The sequence below is a fragment of the Pseudogymnoascus verrucosus genome, assembly GCF_001662655.1.
Source record: "Pseudogymnoascus verrucosus strain UAMH 10579 unplaced genomic scaffold scaffold_67, whole genome shotgun sequence".
NCBI lineage: Eukaryota > Fungi > Ascomycota > Leotiomycetes > Thelebolales > Thelebolaceae > Pseudogymnoascus > Pseudogymnoascus verrucosus.
Genome location: NW_017263718.1, coordinates 80,172 through 96,339, shown reverse-complemented (window position 1 = coordinate 96,339; position 16,168 = coordinate 80,172). Strand labels below are relative to the sequence as shown.

The 16,168-nt window shown below is 48.9% G+C and overlaps 6 protein-coding genes across 6 annotated transcripts; 2 read left to right on the top strand and 4 right to left on the bottom strand.

Moving 5' to 3' along the window:
* Positions 1–75: 75 nt before the first annotated feature.
* RAD17 (Cell cycle checkpoint protein rad17) lies at positions 76–3,026 on the bottom strand. Its single transcript, XM_018279446.2, has one exon. The coding sequence runs from the start codon at positions 2,887–2,889 to the stop codon at positions 208–210; it is 2,682 nt and encodes an 893-aa protein (XP_018125897.1). The 5' UTR covers positions 2,890–3,026; the 3' UTR covers positions 76–207.
* Positions 3,027–3,601: 575 nt separating this feature from the next.
* On the bottom strand, positions 3,602–4,343 carry VE01_10038 (uncharacterized protein; the record flags this gene model as incomplete). The annotated part of the gene is made up of 4 exons (XM_018279445.1): positions 3,602–3,675; positions 3,728–3,795; positions 3,856–4,108; positions 4,163–4,343. The coding sequence occupies 4 exons, from the start codon at positions 4,341–4,343 to the stop codon at positions 3,602–3,604; spliced, it is 576 nt and encodes a 191-aa protein (XP_018125898.1).
* Positions 4,344–5,756: 1,413 nt separating this feature from the next.
* On the bottom strand, positions 5,757–7,085 carry VE01_10037 (uncharacterized protein). The gene is made up of 3 exons (XM_018279444.2): positions 6,751–7,085; positions 6,413–6,695; positions 5,757–6,357 (listed from the first exon to the last, which is right to left on the bottom strand). The coding sequence occupies exons 1-3, from the start codon at positions 6,992–6,994 to the stop codon at positions 6,198–6,200; spliced, it is 687 nt and encodes a 228-aa protein (XP_018125895.1). The 5' UTR covers positions 6,995–7,085; the 3' UTR covers positions 5,757–6,197.
* A 557-nt stretch (positions 7,086–7,642) lies between these two features.
* Positions 7,643–8,554, top strand: VE01_10036 (uncharacterized protein; the record flags this gene model as incomplete). The annotated part of the gene is made up of 1 exon (XM_018279443.1): positions 7,643–8,554. One exon carries the CDS (start codon positions 7,643–7,645, stop codon positions 8,552–8,554), a length of 912 nt encoding a protein of 303 aa, XP_018125896.1.
* A 250-nt stretch (positions 8,555–8,804) lies between these two features.
* On the bottom strand, positions 8,805–12,604 carry VE01_10035 (uncharacterized protein). The gene is made up of 3 exons (XM_018279442.2): positions 11,506–12,604; positions 10,041–11,448; positions 8,805–9,989 (listed from the first exon to the last, which is right to left on the bottom strand). The coding sequence occupies exons 1-3, from the start codon at positions 12,593–12,595 to the stop codon at positions 8,831–8,833; spliced, it is 3,657 nt and encodes a 1,218-aa protein (XP_018125921.2). The 5' UTR covers positions 12,596–12,604; the 3' UTR covers positions 8,805–8,830.
* A 578-nt stretch (positions 12,605–13,182) lies between these two features.
* Positions 13,183–15,869, top strand: VE01_10840 (uncharacterized protein). The gene is made up of 7 exons (XM_059464289.1): positions 13,183–13,426; positions 13,533–13,561; positions 13,624–13,698; positions 13,750–13,825; positions 13,876–14,531; positions 14,581–14,739; positions 14,795–15,869. The coding sequence occupies exons 1-7, from the start codon at positions 13,376–13,378 to the stop codon at positions 15,675–15,677; spliced, it is 1,929 nt and encodes a 642-aa protein (XP_059320272.1). The 5' UTR covers positions 13,183–13,375; the 3' UTR covers positions 15,678–15,869.
* Positions 15,870–16,168: the final 299 nt, after the last annotated feature.

Sequence of the window (16,168 nt, the reverse complement as noted above, 5' to 3'; positions counted from 1 at the left end):
GAGAACGACGCACTGTTATATGTTTCAGCCCTCATTCAAACCTTTACAGACATCACGAATATCAGGAGACAGGGTACAAGTATAAATAACATAAATTCCACAATATAAACTCCCTCTCCATATACATACGCATACAGTAATTAAAATTCCTGGCCCCACGAGCGGTTACCAAACCAACTCCACTCCCTAAAGCAAATTAAAACGAAGTTAATCCTCAATGTCATCATCGCTCAGCACCGTCCCACCCGCCTTCAAGGCACCAAATCGCTCTTCCAGCCCCCTTCCCACGCCCGCTGCCCCAGGGCGCAAGATCTTGACCTTTCTCTCATTACCTTCCCCCTTCCCATCCACATCCACTACAAGGCCCACACCATCTTCGTCATCTTCTGCCACGCCCCCAATCCCAACAAACTTTACCACCCTCTCCATCTCCGCCCTTGGCAGCGGAAGGCTTACACTACGTGTCCGCGACACGTGGATAGCAAAAAGATACGGTAATCGTTCCAGCAGCATCTCCGTCCGCGCCGAGGCGCCAAGCCCCACAAGCGATGGCGACGGTGCATCTGGTTCACCTCCCTCCGTAACTGTAGCAGCAGCAGACGATGCAAAAGCGTCGCGGCGCCACCCTTCAACCGTGCCCACTTCCCTATTTACTGCCGCAGAACTGGTAGTACTTGCGCCATCTTCCCGCCGTAAAAGGCGCGATGCAGCGAGATCGGCAAGGCTTCCTATCTCTTCTTTCTGGCGCCACAGCTTGAGGCTTGTCGGGTAGAACATCTTGAATGCATCCCCACCTCCACCGCCACCGCCACCGCCACCCCGACCTCGCCCGCCCCTCCCCGGCGCACCCCGTCGTTTCACTGGATCTGGCAGCGCAAATAAGAGTCCCCTGACAGCGACCTGGAAGGCCAGTTCATCCTGTCTTGCCACGTCCCCCGCTCCACCTTGGCCATAGGCCGATTCCCATGAAGGGGTTAGGAGATCAGCGTCGGAGAGGGCGTCGATGCAACCAATTGCGTGGACGAGGTCTGATGAGTCTTCCGCGTAGGATGCTGGAGGGTCGCACGAGAGGATGTAGTTCTCATGCAATGCAGATATGAATGTGGACGTGTCCGTGCCCATCTCATCAATAAGTTCTGATGAGTTAACTTGTGAAGGCCGTGGGCGTGCCGCGTGCGCAAGGTATGGTGGTAGCATCTCAACCGCCCGCATATCCTGCTCGGTCGGGGGAGTATCACGCTTATTATACACAACTTTGCCCACAGCGTGGAATATCCCCAGGCTCGCTTCTCTTCTCGTAACAAGCTCCAGACTCTCCTCCTCCATCTTCGTCATTGGCTGTTCCCTTCCTGCGGCTTTCTTCCCCTTTGCCGAAAACGCGACTTTACCACCCCAATCTCCCTCTTCGCCGCGCAAACATAGAAACTGGAGGCTCGATACCGCGCTGCGTACGTCCCCTATCTCTGCGAGACGCTTGAGGACGAGCGGTCCGGGGGTCTTTCGGCGGCCGGATGCGCGGGCTTCCTTCTGTACCGTCAGATTGAGGGCTTTCGCGAGAAGCGTTGGCGCGACAGGGTTGAATTCAATTGTTGCGACGGCAGGGTGATGGAGGATCTCTGGGCCGAGGAGACGGTGTGCAGTGAAGCTATCCGTGGTAGCGGTCGTGGTGAGTAGAGTTTCGGTGATGACCATTATAAGAGGGATGATGGGGGCTTTCGCAGTGGCGGCGTTGGGGCGAGTGTACATGTCTGCAAGGGAGGGGGTGTTCGCGGCGAGGTACTGGAGGAGAGTAGAGCGAAAGTTCTGCAGCGCTGTGGACGCGCGCGTGATCGTGTTTGGGAATTCTTCGATGAGGATGATATTTTTCCTCCTATCGAGCGGTTTTACAACCGAAGTCGAAGGCGGAGTAGGCTCATCTTCAGAGAATATATCCAGCTGTCCGAATTTTCCGCCACGGCCCATGAACTCTTCAAACTGGGCTGCCATAGAGACGAACCCTTCGTCTGACGCCATTGATCCGGCTGGGTTCCGCCATTCGAGAATTTCTGCTCCCATTGATTTCGCCAGGAGCTGCACAGTTGTTGTCTTTCCTGTTCCAGCAGCTCCCTTGAGGATTAACAACCGTTGCCGTAGCTTCCCCTCCATAACTGCTTCAAGCCACCCTCCAACATCTGATACCTTCTTCTTATGAACTGCCAACTCATCTAAATCCATTGGCGCAAATCTGTCTGCCCACGGTCTGGAATCCCCCTCTTTTTTATTTGCTTGCACCGGCACTGGCGGCCTCATGAACCTCTGGCTCCCACTTATAACGCCCACGCCCCCCTCCATATCATCCCGTGTCCGCTTCGCTGCCGCAGCAGCAAATGAGCTACTAATCTTCGCCTTGCTTTCCGGTACCTCGTCTTCATCCGATATCCCCTCATCCTCCTCGACTAGTGCCTCTCTGTTTCGTTCTCCGGTTGGGCGTGCACCCTGGGATTGCTGTTTCTGGACTTGTGTCGAGAAGAACGTATACAGGCTTTTCGATTTCCCCTTCTCCACCGGCTTTCCCCTAGCCCTCGGCTTCTCCGGGCTTGTGCTGGCGCTCTTCCTGCTAGAAGCAGCGCGGCTCTGGTTGGGGAGAAGCGACGTAGTATTCCGCTGGCCATTGCTGGTCAGAGTCGATTGTCGCGATTTGGTCGGCGTGGGAGGTTGCTTCAATGATCGCGTCGGCCTCACAAACGGCGAAGGCTCCTCGATGGGAGACGAATTAAAGTCGATTGTCCGTATCGGTGCTGCGGCTCCCTTCTGTGTATATTCATCATCGCTGCCATTGTCGCCCTTCGGCGCAGAAGGTGAGCTCGAAACAACTACATTGCGCCTCGGTCTCTTCGTCGGGGGAGCCATCGAGGCAAACAGTATCTAGCAGCTTGAGTCATTTGCGGGAGAAGCCTCGACAGTCAACATAGTCGCTGTCGCCGTGCAATGTTTATCTGCGTTGGTGGCCAGGCTGTCTCGTCGATATTGTGGAGTTGGGGAAAGAGTGGACCCCCAGATCTGTCAGCCTTGTCCGTTGCACCCTGTACCTAAATTCTTGTGATTACATAAGCCATTTTACAACTTCAACGACAGCCCTCAACTCATGCTATATTTGCAGCTAAATGGTTTATAAACATGTGTATTAATTATTCTAGGCAAATAACCCTAATTGTGTTTTCAAAGTTGAAATCGTCGTTTTTTGGGGGATGCGTTTGGATTGACCGCTTCACTCGTGTGCCACTTTGCTTGCGCCGCTCATTGTGCCATCTCCCTGTTAATTAAATTTATGCTACGAGATTTTTATATTCAAAGAGATGCTCTCTTCGCATGTAGCAAACAGTGGTATTATAATATTAGGTCACGTTGGGCATAAATTCAGTACAGTTTTTCTAAACAGGATATATTAAGTGTCTAGTCGAATCTATGATATCGAACTGGATGCACGGAACCACCAATTTATTGTGCATAATGCCAAAAGGCAATCCGTCAATCGCCAACAGTGGCGTGGGCCGCGGGTTAATGAATGGCTCATCCCAATAAAGAGTAGGTAACCGGCCATCTCCCTCAACACTCTGTCTGCTTACTTAGATCCAATGTACTGTTTGCTAGTGGACCCAACGATCAGGTCACCGTTGCCGGTAGCAGCTTGGAATCCTTTTGACAATATTAGATTTGCTCTTTTAAATCCTGATAAACACAAACTTACCTGCAACTGATTGATCTGGACGGGTGCAGTGGTCGACAGTCCATAGCACTGCATCGGCCACGTGATGGCTACAATATATAGTTAGCATATATAACAAGGCGTTTTTAAGTGGGAGGTAAAATACTTACCAGTATGAGGAAGATCCACTTGGGTTCAAAGATTGCCCAGTGATCTCTGCCGAACCTGCGTAACAAAAGTGGGCAATGCCCAAGCCAGATGGGGCAACACAGTTCTGGTTGCCAAGTGCCTTGAGATAATTGTAGCATGCAATTACCTCGTTAACATTTGTATATGCATAATCACTTGGGCCGCATCTGGGCTCAAATCTTGCTTGGATCGAGGAAGTCTTGACAGAGTCATCGCCCGAGGACTCTTTGACAGCTATGATAGTCAGCATTCAGCACGCTTTGGCCAGGTTGAGGGCTTTTCTCATACATGAATCAGGTCTCCCTATTTTGTAAAGGTCCGCAGATGTGAGGCCAAGTTCTTTCAAGCTAGGCAATCCTGGGCCGGGGATAACTTCGGGGGTTTTAATAGAGTCGATAGCGGCACCTGTTACCACATTGAATGAGGCAAGGGCGAGAATAGCAGGAGTAAGATATGTAGTCGCAATCATCTTGACTGTAGTTATAACTTTGATGGAAGACTTGAGATGCGTAATGTAGAATAAAGCTGATTGAGAGGATGATCGAGTTTATTTTTTACTCTGAGAAGGGCAGACGTCGCCAGACTTATATACACGACCATTTCGCATTGCCTGGCATCGGGTTCCTTAGAGTTTGTGTTACGTTGCAATATCTCCGCAATGCTTGTACTTGCCAACTTATTCCTATGAAATGGATAAGGCAAGTCCCATGAGAGAATTCGTCTTACTCAGACGGACCCCAATTAGGACATGGACATGGACACACACAGCCAACGATGGATTCTTTGAGTGTAGCCGCATAATTAATGCTTCCGATAGAGCCGTATGGTAATGAATCCTTCGAATCCTTCGGACCGTCTGAACTTTCCATGTCCTCCAATAATAGGCGGCAAAAGTAAGGTTGACAGGAACAGTGGACAAAACGCTTTCTAGGAGGGGTATAAGTGAGCACAGCCTTTCGACCCCACGCTGACGGCCCCACTCACCGGACATAGGCCGAGGATGTATGCACAATCAATGAAAACGAAACGCGACAGCTCATGGCAGATACTATAGCTGCCGCCTATTATACACCAACTTAAAGCATATCTCGGGTAGTCATACATGCCCCTAATAATTGCAGTCTAATTAACACGTTCCTCCGTTTTGCTCTTGGCTGACGCATTGATGGGATTTCGGTCGCTTCTCACGGAAGTCTGAGCTGGCTCTGCGCCTTTGGAACACTACCAATCTGAGAGTAGACGTATAAACACAGCTGACTATACACGCGACGTGTCACTGCAGTTCTCGTAATCCTTAGGCCAGGAACAGTATAACGGGTGAGATATCCTCACGATCTACAGGATCTGCATGTCATCCTTAAAATAGCCACACCCCCTCGCCCTAACCGACCTGGGTAGCCAAGCATTTCCAAGGGTGTCCTATGCTTTCCAGCCGCTCTTACCGTTGTGTCACGGTTATTTTTGCATCTGTGCTGTTCTTTTACGGTTATATTAATTGAGGCTGCGGTCTTATTTACGGCCGATGTTGCAGCCATGCGGCTGTTCTTTACGGCCACTTCTTCCATTTTACCCCTGCGTTCCGTATTTAGGTTTCCTTTGGCATACGCCACCATCGGTGTATTATTATACTCAAAAACTTTGTTACGTCGCGTTTATAATAATGGGATGTAAAGGTATGCAGCCAAGTAACCATACCATACCTTGCATGATTGTATCCCCTAAAATATTTTTATTGCCTGCCATGCGCATCTGTAGATGAGGACGCGTAGGCAGACGGAAGTGTTAACCCGTGAATACGCGCACTGTTTGAGGCGGAATTTTGAATTTTGGCACCAATGTGTGCACAGACTCAAATGCATGTGCAAGCACCTTCTCGTATTATTCGCAGGTGTATTCTTCGTCATACATTCATACATTGTTCAATGAGCGACGTACTATATGCAGTGTCACGAGAGAAGAGACAAAACCCGTTAACAATGTAACCTATGTGTTCCGCGTATTCCGAGTCAGCCAGGATGCTGCAGTCTTTCGTCTCCGTTGGATGCGTCTAGAACATTGTTACGGAGCCGAGGGATGAAAGCGACACTATATTGAAAAGGGAAGACTGAAGATAATCACATCCAATAAGTACCAAATACAAGAATTGGCATTGTATAGTACGTAAAATACTGTACAGTAAGGTATGGGTGCCTGGAGTAACTACCGGAGATAATCGGAGAGCGGCATACGCACGATCAGCAGCAGCTTATAACAAAGTTCCAGGTCCCACAGTACGATTCATCTCATAGTATTATAAACGGGGACGACTAAAATCTACTCGTCGCTAGAATTTCTTATATCCAATGCCCTTGACGAATGTCTGCTGCCAGGGACCCTGCGACTTGCCCTCGGCGAGTTGGAGATATAATTCCGCATGAGCCTCTCCGTCAATAGCAGAGTACGCAGGCGCCCCATCGGCCTTCCGCTCATCGCTGTAATAGAACCTACTGGTGTTAATTTTGTCACCTGTAAAATCGTTGATAGAAATCCACAACTTACTTGAATCCTTGATCGGCGTAGGCTTGGGAGGCAGATTGGATAATATGTGCCGTGGCTGACTTCCCGACACCCAAATCAAGAAGCGGTGCTATCGTTGTCGTATTCGTTATATTTCCAGTATAGATGAATGTTCTTGATGCTGACTCCGGGAGTTCCTTGAAAGCCAAGACAGCTTGCTGAGCAGCGACAAAGGCGCTATTGGTGTTGATGGTCAAGTCTCGAGTGAAATCAGCCAATGGGAGAGAGAGCGGATCCTTCGGGTTGTTTTGGGTTGCAGCCGCAGCTTTAAGTATGTCAGCATACTTCAACAATATATTCAGTACCGGGTGTAGTTTTACCATTGTACACGACAACACTTGGGGCGCCCAGCAATGATTTCACTTTCGAGAAGGTCTTAATTACAGACTCTGGATCAGAGAAATCACCGGAGATGTTGACTTGGTCCGCAGTACTATCCGCTTCCTTCAGACTTCTGGATGCCAGAGCAACCTTGTAACCCTTTGCGGCAAAGGCTCGGGCCACATGCTTCCCGATATTGGGACCCGACCCAAGGATGAGAACGACGGGTGATGTGTTGACCATGGTTTAAAGTCTTAAATTTACACTGAAATGTTGGGTATGATTGCACAGTTTAAATTTATAGGAACGATTTTTAATGATCTTTCAGTAAAATTATCGGCAGTCTTTCCTATATTTATAAACGGTTGATAATAGCTATGTTAAGTAATTTACCTTTACTAATTCAGCCTCAAAGCTGCTAAACTTCCAATCGTCATCGTTATGTAGAATCGTATAATCGCAAGTTGATGACAAATTGTGGTCGATTATCAAGCCTAATTACTGACAAACCCAAGCTTTTCAGAAACCGATCTTGTCCGCCTCCGTTCGACTTCGCTTCCGCCCCGCCCCCGCCTCCGCTGCCGCCTCCGCTCCCGCCTCCGAATCGCGCCTTTAAATCCGCCTTTTCCCGCCTTTTTCTCACCCTCTTCGGACCTCATCCACCCTCTTCGGATCTTCTTACACCTTTGTCGGACCCCTTCCACCTTCCACCCACCAACCACAAACTAAAACATGTAGCAAACTGGGATGATGAAATACCTATACCTATAGCTCGTATTTAAAGAAGGAGCCTCCTTCTTTTAAATATATATGATGTAGACCCAAGAGCCTTGCGTCGGCCTTTCCATTATCCGCACCTTGTAACATATCGACAGATTCACGGTAACAATCATGTCCTCGCCCACAACTTTTCTGATCGCTGGCGGAACCGGTCGTCAAGGTGGTGCCGTCGTCAATGCGCTTTTGGCAGACAAGTCTATTTCAATTCAAGCCAAGGACATTTATGTCTTGACGCGGAATACAGCCGGCGCTGGTGCCGCCGCCCTCACAACCCGGGGGGTTAAGCTCGTGCAAGGCGAACTCGGCCAACCCGATGCGATCTTCAAACAGCTGTCAGACCTAGGCGTCAACCCCACAAAGACAGCCGCGTTCCTGTCTCAGGCTCATGGGCCGACAGAACTGAACGATGCGAAAGGTTTCATCGACGCTGCCATTACGAATGGATTGTCGTATTTCGTCTACTCCTCCGTTGATCGCGGTGGACCGGAACTCAGTGACCGCGACGCCTCCTACTGCAAGACCTTCTCCGACAAGTTCCAAATCGAGAAACACCTCGAATCGGCTAGCGCAGGTGGGAAGAACATCAACTACACAATTCTACGCCCAACTTGGTTCGCCGACAATGCTCTCTGGGGATTCCCTGGGAAACTTTGCATGGCAGGATGGCGCGAAAACATGAGAGGAAAGCGAATGCAGGTGACTACGATCAAGGATATCGGACGATGGGCAACTGAAGCTCTTTTGCGTCCTGATGCCTCGGGTATCCGAAACAAGCCTCTTAGCATTGCTAGCGACTATTTGTCGTTCGATGAGATTGACGCCATATTCAAGAAGGAGACAGGGAAGCCGGTCGGCGTCACCTACGGATGGCTAGCGAGATTGATGATCTGGATGGTCGAGGATTTGCGCACTATGTTCGGTTGGATCAATGAGAGGGACTATGGTGCCGACCTCGAGGAGCTGGCGAAGACGGTCAAGCCTACCACGTTCCGGGAATGGCTCAAGGAAGCCCATAAAGCTTGAGAAGTTGGCGGGGTGGTGAATTGTTTATGATTTCATAGAGCCTAAGATACCACGCAGCAGATACCACGCACTTGTTTAATTACAGGAAAGTTTTTTCGATTTACATACCGAGTATACAAACCACTGTTATGGTCGGGCTCACATGTGTTTTATAAAGCAGTCTGAGTGAACCTTGTTACGCAAGAAAAGCAAACCATATTTCTCCAAACAAGCACGATAATCTTATTTCTATCTCAAGCTTCTAGATATAGCCCGCAAATTCTTCGCGATTGCAATTCATGCCAACACGCCATCAAGTACGATCTCGAACTCGACCTCCTCACACTTGACCATCGAGCCCTCCGCGACCCCCGGCCCGCAAGCTGCTGACCCAACCCCAGCACCCTCCACGTCAACTCTCCACAACACCGCCCCATCATCCTCAACCACCAAATCTCTGGGGTGTCTTGCCTTCTCAAGCACCTTTGGAGAATACTGGCTTGCTGCCCACTGAAGCATACCATCGCCCGTTTCAGAGACTCTCGAAGCCTGGATTCCCGCCCCTGACTGGCTAGCCATCTTCACCCATCTCGTATCCATCCTGTTCCCGTTCTCCTGCGGCACTTCATAAGGCGTGTGCAGTTCCTCGACCGTCTTGTCCCAGATCCCAACTCGTTGAGCGGAGCGCTTGTCAGCGTATGACTCGCCAGGACCTAGTCCGAACCAAGATGCGTTCTCCAGGTTCTTCGCGAGGCGAACATCGAGACCAACGCGTGGAAGATAGGCGGGAAATGGCCCGCATGGAAGGATATGTGCTTTTATCCTCACAGAGCCGGATGAAGAAATCGTATAAGTTAGAGTACAGTCAAATCCCCAAGCGAGAATGGGAGGAGAAATGTAAGTTTTGATCTTCAGGTGGATTGTGGATGCATCGACACTCTCGATGGTGAAATCGCGCAACTGAGAAGTGAGCATATCAAGGCCATAGTGCGTCCAGTATAGGTAGTCTTTGGGGCGATCATTATCAGTTGGACTGCGCCAGAATCCTGGTATAATAGCTGCTCGGGTCTCCGGGTCGAGGGCAAGGAGTGGGACTCCCCCCACAGTCCACGATGTTATAGACCCGCGTGCGCGGCAAAATCTAATGTCGAAGTCGGAATTTCCAACGGAATATTCAACTTTTGAACTGCGGAGTTGGAGAGCGCTGGATTGAGAGGCCGGATATTGAGGTACGGAAGCTGTGGGAGAATCGGTCTGGATAAGACGATGCTGGAACCAGGCTATTTCGTGGCCAGCATCGGCCCAAGAAGTCGAGGCTCGAAGGCGGAAGCTCACCGTTAACCACCCGCCCGACGCTTTCAGGTAGTCAAGAATATCCTGGGAAAGACGCACTGTAGCTGTTTCGCCGGGCTTGACGTCAGGAAGAGGCAGCTCGCCAGATGGTCCTATTTGAGTACTATAATATTGTTAGATTTGAATGAATTTATCTGAGTCTCTTGAGACTTACCTATCGGTGAAAGATTCCAACTTGTATACGGCAACCAAGTGCTGCAGATCAACAAAGTCGTAGCCGTTCTCAATAATGATATCTTCGTCCCTCACTGAAGCTCTAACTGGCTCTATAACTTTTTTGAACTCTACTAAACCAGGAGTAGGCGTATGGTTGCTAAAACATAACCCATCCATGACAAATGTATTATCGTTTGGAGTGTCCCCAAAATCACCTCCGTAAGCGTAAAACCCACCTCGTTCCGATTCGGACCCTGTCCATAAACCATGATTGGCCCACTCCCATATATATCCACCCTGGAGCCTCTTGTTATCTCTGAAAGCTTCCTGATAGTCCTCGAGGCCTCCTGGGCCATTGCCCATCGCATGGGCATACTCGCAGAGAATCATTGGTTTCTCAAACTTATCGCCGTCCACGCCAGCCGTTTTCGATAGTTTAAGTAGCGTCTCTACCGAAGGATACATGTATGAAAACATATCGGCACTCTGGGCATCTGCGTCACCCTCATAGTGAACAAGGCGGCCTGGATCGACACGTTTGGCATAATCGTACATGGCTTGGTGATTCTTTCCGTAAAACGCTTCGTTCCCTAGAGACCAGATAATGATAGATGCGTGATTCTTGTCCCGGTGCAGAACCTGTTCCATGCGATCGATGTACTGGTCTTTCCACACATCGTTATCCGATGTGAATGCAGCGGCTTGAGGGAACGCAAGCTTCTTGCGTTCACCGTAGTCCATTTCTTCCGGAATGTTAAGCGGTCTGGCGATGGCATCGTAAAACCCGTGGCACTCCAAATCCGCTTCGTCCATAACCCACAGGCCAAGCTCATCACACAGCTCATAGAGTCGCGGATGGGAAGGGTAATGAGAACAACGAAGAGCATTGACGTTGTACTGTTTCATTAGAAGAAGGTCCTTCTTTATGAATGACAACGGAACCGCCCGACCATGGTGAGGATGGTGGTCATGTCGGTTCACGCCACGTAGAAGGATAGGCGATCCATTAACACACATTAGACCATCTTTGAGTTCAACAGACCTGAAGCCGACGTTGTGTGAAATTGTTTGCAAAGTCTTGTCCAGAGCTTTTGAGCGAAGGGTGATCTCAAGGCCATATAACGTGGGAGTCTCAGCAGTCCACTTTCTTGGTGCAGGAATTTGAAGAGATAAATCAATTTTTGACTTGTCGGCCTGGACGGAAAATGTGTCTGATTTCACAATCTGGTTGCCCTGAGCGGAGTCTCTGAGCCTTAAGGAGACTTCAACATCAACGGTCAGCGCCAGATCCAGCGATACCGCCAACGTTGCGTCCTTATATTGCTCGTCAAGGATAGTCTTCACGAAGAAATCCTCAATGCGAGCCTCTCCAGGAAACGCAAGTAGGTATACATCTCTGTATATTCCTACGTCACAGTTTAGCTTCGCATCACGTGAAAGAGTCAGTTACCAAGAGCTCATACCTGATAACCACCATTGATCTTGGTCTTCAATATAAGACCCGTCGCACCACTGATAAACCCGTACCGAGATCTCATTGATAGAATCCCTCGTCACAAAGGCACTAACGTCAAACTCGCTCGGGTTCCGCGATCCTTGGTGGTAGCCGGCAGGATGTCCATTGACCCAAACATGAAAGCTGCTGTCAACGCCTTCAAATCGGAGTCTCAACTGGGAAGATTCGTCCCAAGCCGATGGCACGGAGAAAGTGCGGCGGTATGTGCCCGTCGGGTTTTCTGTGGGCACATGCGGCGGGCACACCGGGAATGGATATATCACATTCGTGTACTGAGGCCTGCCATGTCCCTGGAGCTGCCAATGTCCGGGCACGTTGATTTTAGTCCACTCAAGGTCTGGTGCTTGGAGGCTTGATTCAGTATCCTGAATCGAATGGTCCGGAGTGTCCAAAGTGGTGCCCTCAAGGACACTCTCTATGTCACTGCTTACTCTTGAATCGTGCTTTCTGGGCTCTGGCGCCTCCAGCGGATTAGTGGCGTATTGAAAGTCCCACGTCCCATTAAGGAGAAGCGACGTTGCGGGAATGTGATATGCTCGGGCCGGGAGTCGGTTCCGTTGGAAGACGAGCTCATTGCCGTAATCGGGCAATTCCCCTTGGCCTGTGGAAAGCACAAAATTTGATTCCAGTGAAGGCATTTTTCTTGACGAGGCACCAAAAAATGTATTTGGATTAGCAATGGGAAGTAGGAAAGTTTTCAAGACCTCAGGTCTATTTGAAGGGAATAAGTGTGGAGAAGGCACGGAGGAAGCCATAAACCCGCGATATCCGTGATAGCGAATGCAATTGTGCTCTGCATGGAAATAACGTAAATAGCTCCTTATTACCGTTTCTAGCTTCTTCTCAAGCTCTATGGATTGGCGTAGAGAAGCTCTGTTGGTTTCGTTATCCTCGCTCGGGGAAGCAGCTTCCGTTTCCGATGGGGAAGAGGGCTTTTGGCAATACAAGTAGCACGGTCCGTTACGGGCCGTGGGCATACTCACGTGCTCATTTTCCCTGCAACAACACCAGATGCCGAATATCGAATTATGGCCCATATGCCTCGGCGATGTGCTTATATCGACGGAAAATTTCTCTGCCAACCCAACACTAAGTTACCCCACAATACTCTATAGCTTCCCCATTATTTTTAGCACTTCTACACTCATGACATGACCAGGAATCCATACAATACACTGGGAACAAATCGCAATCTCAAAACGTATCTTAAAATGGCATTGGTACTATTTTGAGATTCGTTTTCGTGTTGCTTTCTTTCGTGGTGCGCGATAATCTATATAAATCAAAACGGCCTAGCAATAGGCATATAGCTATGCTAATAATTCGACGGAACGACGTATATTTAGCCGGTTGTGCTCGAGCTTCACACGTGCGAAATACTGTCTGTGGATTTTTCAAGTGGTTATAATTTTCAGCTCGTATTTGTTACCACATTTCTAGTGGGATGGGATAGGCAATATGAAGTTGGTACTTTTACGTGTTGCTAGTTCTGTGTTCTGGGACCGCGTTTCCATCTGTTGAGGTGGTAACTGTTGGCAAGCCACGAAATCCCCATTACTGGCCGAAACTCACTAGCGAGCCGTTAATTACCGCGCGTGAATCCCTTTTGACGTTCGCTCTTGCATCCCATCCCCGCACTACAACCTTCACTGCTCGTCCAACCAACCAACTGCTGCAGTTACTATAAGAATTTGCTTTACCGGGCTATATTTATTTAGGTCTCATACTTATGTGAACTGTGCTGCCCATCTGGTGCCATACTAATGACCCCACATATTCCAGCATAACTGAGAAGAAATCCCCGGGCTTTCGCCGCTATGAACAGACCCCGGAGGCCCCTATTGTCTAGGTCGCGAGCGGCGCATGCGGTAAGAATACCCCAGTTATATATTGTGCCCCTACAGATACTAACGAAATGCTTGATCATTATAACCACCCAGGTGCTGACTGGAAGCTGACTGCAATCTGTAATAGTGCGACGTTTGCAGGCGAAGAAAGATCCGGTATGTTTGATCCGCAATGCTAATTGCTACCTGTGTCCAATATTAAACTAATTACAAATTAGATGTGATGGAGGGCAACCATGTGCGACATGCTTATCCTCAAACCAAGAATGTAACTATGGTGCTGAGGCGGGTCCGTAAGTAGCCAAGGTTTTGACATTATTGATGCCTTACTCACAAGAATGAAGGAAGGGGAAGAGTGACCTGATCCTTGATGGAGTTTTGCGCATGGAGCGACATCTTGAGGAGATGAGTGCTATTATTGTGAATCCCCTATTCTGGTCGCCAATTGATGTTGCTAACCCCTGGATCAGACATCAAACGTGGGCATGCTCGGCCACCGCGTCTTAACAGATCCAGCCATCTCGCCAGAAGTAACGCACTCTCATGACATAGCGGAACGTTCCTCGCATCATCAATCTCAGTCAACAACTGCAAATGATACACAAGGTGTGCACAACGCTGTACTTTCCGGTCTTCACACCTCCACTACTGAATCGGTCCTTGACTGGCCGCACTTCGATATCTTCCCCTCAATACGACAGAATTATATTCCCATCTTTCAACTTGAGAAGTCCCGATCGTCATTGAGAACTATGACATCTACATCAGTACCATATCTCCGTGCTGATGAAGTACAACAGGTAGTCGAAGCATTTCAATCATCAATTAATTTCTTCTACCCAACGATGTTAAAAGACAAACTCCTTGCTGTCCAACATCTAGTCCTTTCAGGGAACCTAGATGACAGTGTTTCCTCTTGCATCTCTCTACTTGTCATGGCTCTCGGATGTGCAAGTCAAGTTGTTAGTTTGCTCTTTAACGCCGAGGCCTTGACTCCAGAGTCCTTGGAATACCAACTTTCTCAAAGAAGATTGGCCGAGATATATTTTGATGGTGTATTGAAGAGACTGTATACCACACAATTGGAGATATCTACAGAATCGACACAATGTTTATTTTTTGTTGCGTCAGTACTTCCCTAGATTCCTGAATATAGACCATATTGACGCCTATAGTTTATACTTTGCATATCTCCAAAGGCCGTTACAGGCGTGGTCATACATAAATACAACGGCCGCGAGGTGCCGTCTGTTATTATCTTACGGTTCTTCTAATTCACCCGATGAGAATGAGTGTCTCAGGAGAATTTTCTGGTCTTGCTACATTCTCGAAAGGTTGTCCCCATTCCACTCCCTCAGGCATACAGAGAATGTAACTAACAAAGAGCAGCGATTACCTTGCAGAGTTTGCTGCTCTACCTGAAAGCGGCATCGCGTCTATTGAATCCACAATCCCGCTCCCAGGCCAATACAACACCCACACCATAACCAACAGGTTCACGCCTGCTACCCCTTTATCCCCACCATCTCTTCTGCCTCTGACTATTCCAAGGTCAGAAGACGAAGAACTCTCCTCTCTCTATTTTTTAGCATGTATCTCAATGCGTCGGCTTCTCAACCGAGTCCATGACATGCTATATGCAGCCACGACTGGGGTCTCCCCATCTCCGTCGCGCTTCCCCACCGTGGTCTCGGAACTATCACATCAGCTCGACGAATGGCGCGATTTACTTCCTGAGCCATTTAAGTTCTCTCTAGATACCGAACCGACCCAGACCCAACACGGCGGCTTCTTGAGACAGCGGTATTTGACCTGCCGGAGCGTCATATATAGGCCTTACCTGACATGGGTACTCGAAAACTGGAATAGCGGCGCAAGTTGGGAAAACGGCGGAGTGAGCCAAGAGATTCTCAGCAAATGTGAGATATGTCTCCAGGCTTGCATCCTACATATCCAGAATCTGCGGGGTTATGTGCACACCATTATGATCGATATGTGGATATGTAGCATGAGCATGACTGGTGGGATGTTGATCTTGACTGCATCATGTCGGATTCCAGGTCTACGAGACCAAGTAAGTGAAGAGCTATTGACTCTCGGGAGTCATTTAAGAGGTTTGTTCCAGCAATGGAGCAGGGTGCCTGGGGAGAATGATGCGTCAAGAAGCCCAAGCGTTGCGCAAAGCTTGAGGATGATCGGGGAGATCGAGGATTTTATTAGGCAGGAGTATCAGGCTCGATCGGATTCTCGGGAGATGACCAGGAATTATTAAAATGCGCCCATCACTTATCAATTAAACCGTATTTCAACACTATCTCTGTGCGCGGCAGCGGAGGGATATAAGAGACAAAATAATTATTATACAAATTTCACCTTAGAAGCTACAAATATTGTGAGGCACGATAACAATCATAATCCAAGGATATTACGGATACTAGTTAGAGACTTCAAAGTAAATACAGGCGCATGTTGTAGCCTGAATATTTTGGCCTAGCCCTGGCAAGAAATAAACAAATGGCGCTACAAAAAGCTTGATCCTGCACTATCATCCCCCTCAAATCAGTTGCCATGAATGCATCATAATTTGTTTCTCGGCCCGTTCTACTGCGGTCTCTGAACCTGTCTTAGTTATGGGTTTTGTTCTCTGGCGGGCTGTTCTCTGTGGTGGTTCCACCGCCACAGCTCTACTGTAATTAGCTAGTAGCTTACCCCTGCCACAGCTCCCCATGGTTCTAACCCTCTACCCCACCGCTACCCCGCACT

What these genes read in the sequence shown, in the direction of transcription:
- RAD17 (XM_018279446.2), bottom strand. Translation starts at nt 2,889, where the DNA reads ATGGCTCCCCCGACGAAGAGACCGAGGCGCAATGTAGTTGTTTCGAGC.
- VE01_10035 (XM_018279442.2), bottom strand. Translation starts at nt 12,595, where the DNA reads ATGGGCCATAATTCGATATTCGGCATCTGGTGTTGTTGCAGGGAAAAT. An exon ending in AGATCAATGGTGGTTATCAG is followed by an intron (nt 11,449 to 11,505) that starts GTATGAGCTCTT and finishes ACTGTGACGTAG; the next exon opens with GAATATACAGAGATGTATAC. An exon ending in TTGGAATCTTTCACCGATAG is followed by an intron (nt 9,990 to 10,040) that starts GTAAGTCTCAAG and finishes ACAATATTATAG; the next exon opens with TACTCAAATAGGACCATCTG.
- VE01_10840 (XM_059464289.1), top strand. Translation starts at nt 13,376, where the DNA reads ATGAACAGACCCCGGAGGCCCCTATTGTCTAGGTCGCGAGCGGCGCAT. An exon ending in GGTCGCGAGCGGCGCATGCG is followed by an intron (nt 13,427 to 13,532) that starts GTAAGAATACCC and finishes AATCTGTAATAG; the next exon opens with TGCGACGTTTGCAGGCGAAG. An exon ending in TATGGTGCTGAGGCGGGTCC is followed by an intron (nt 13,699 to 13,749) that starts GTAAGTAGCCAA and finishes ACAAGAATGAAG; the next exon opens with GAAGGGGAAGAGTGACCTGA.
- VE01_10037 (XM_018279444.2), bottom strand. Translation starts at nt 6,994, where the DNA reads ATGGTCAACACATCACCCGTCGTTCTCATCCTTGGGTCGGGTCCCAAT. An exon ending in AAGTGTTGTCGTGTACAATG is followed by an intron (nt 6,696 to 6,750) that starts GTAAAACTACAC and finishes ACATACTTAAAG; the next exon opens with CTGCGGCTGCAACCCAAAAC. An exon ending in TACGCCGATCAAGGATTCAA is followed by an intron (nt 6,358 to 6,412) that starts GTAAGTTGTGGA and finishes TAACACCAGTAG; the next exon opens with GTTCTATTACAGCGATGAGC.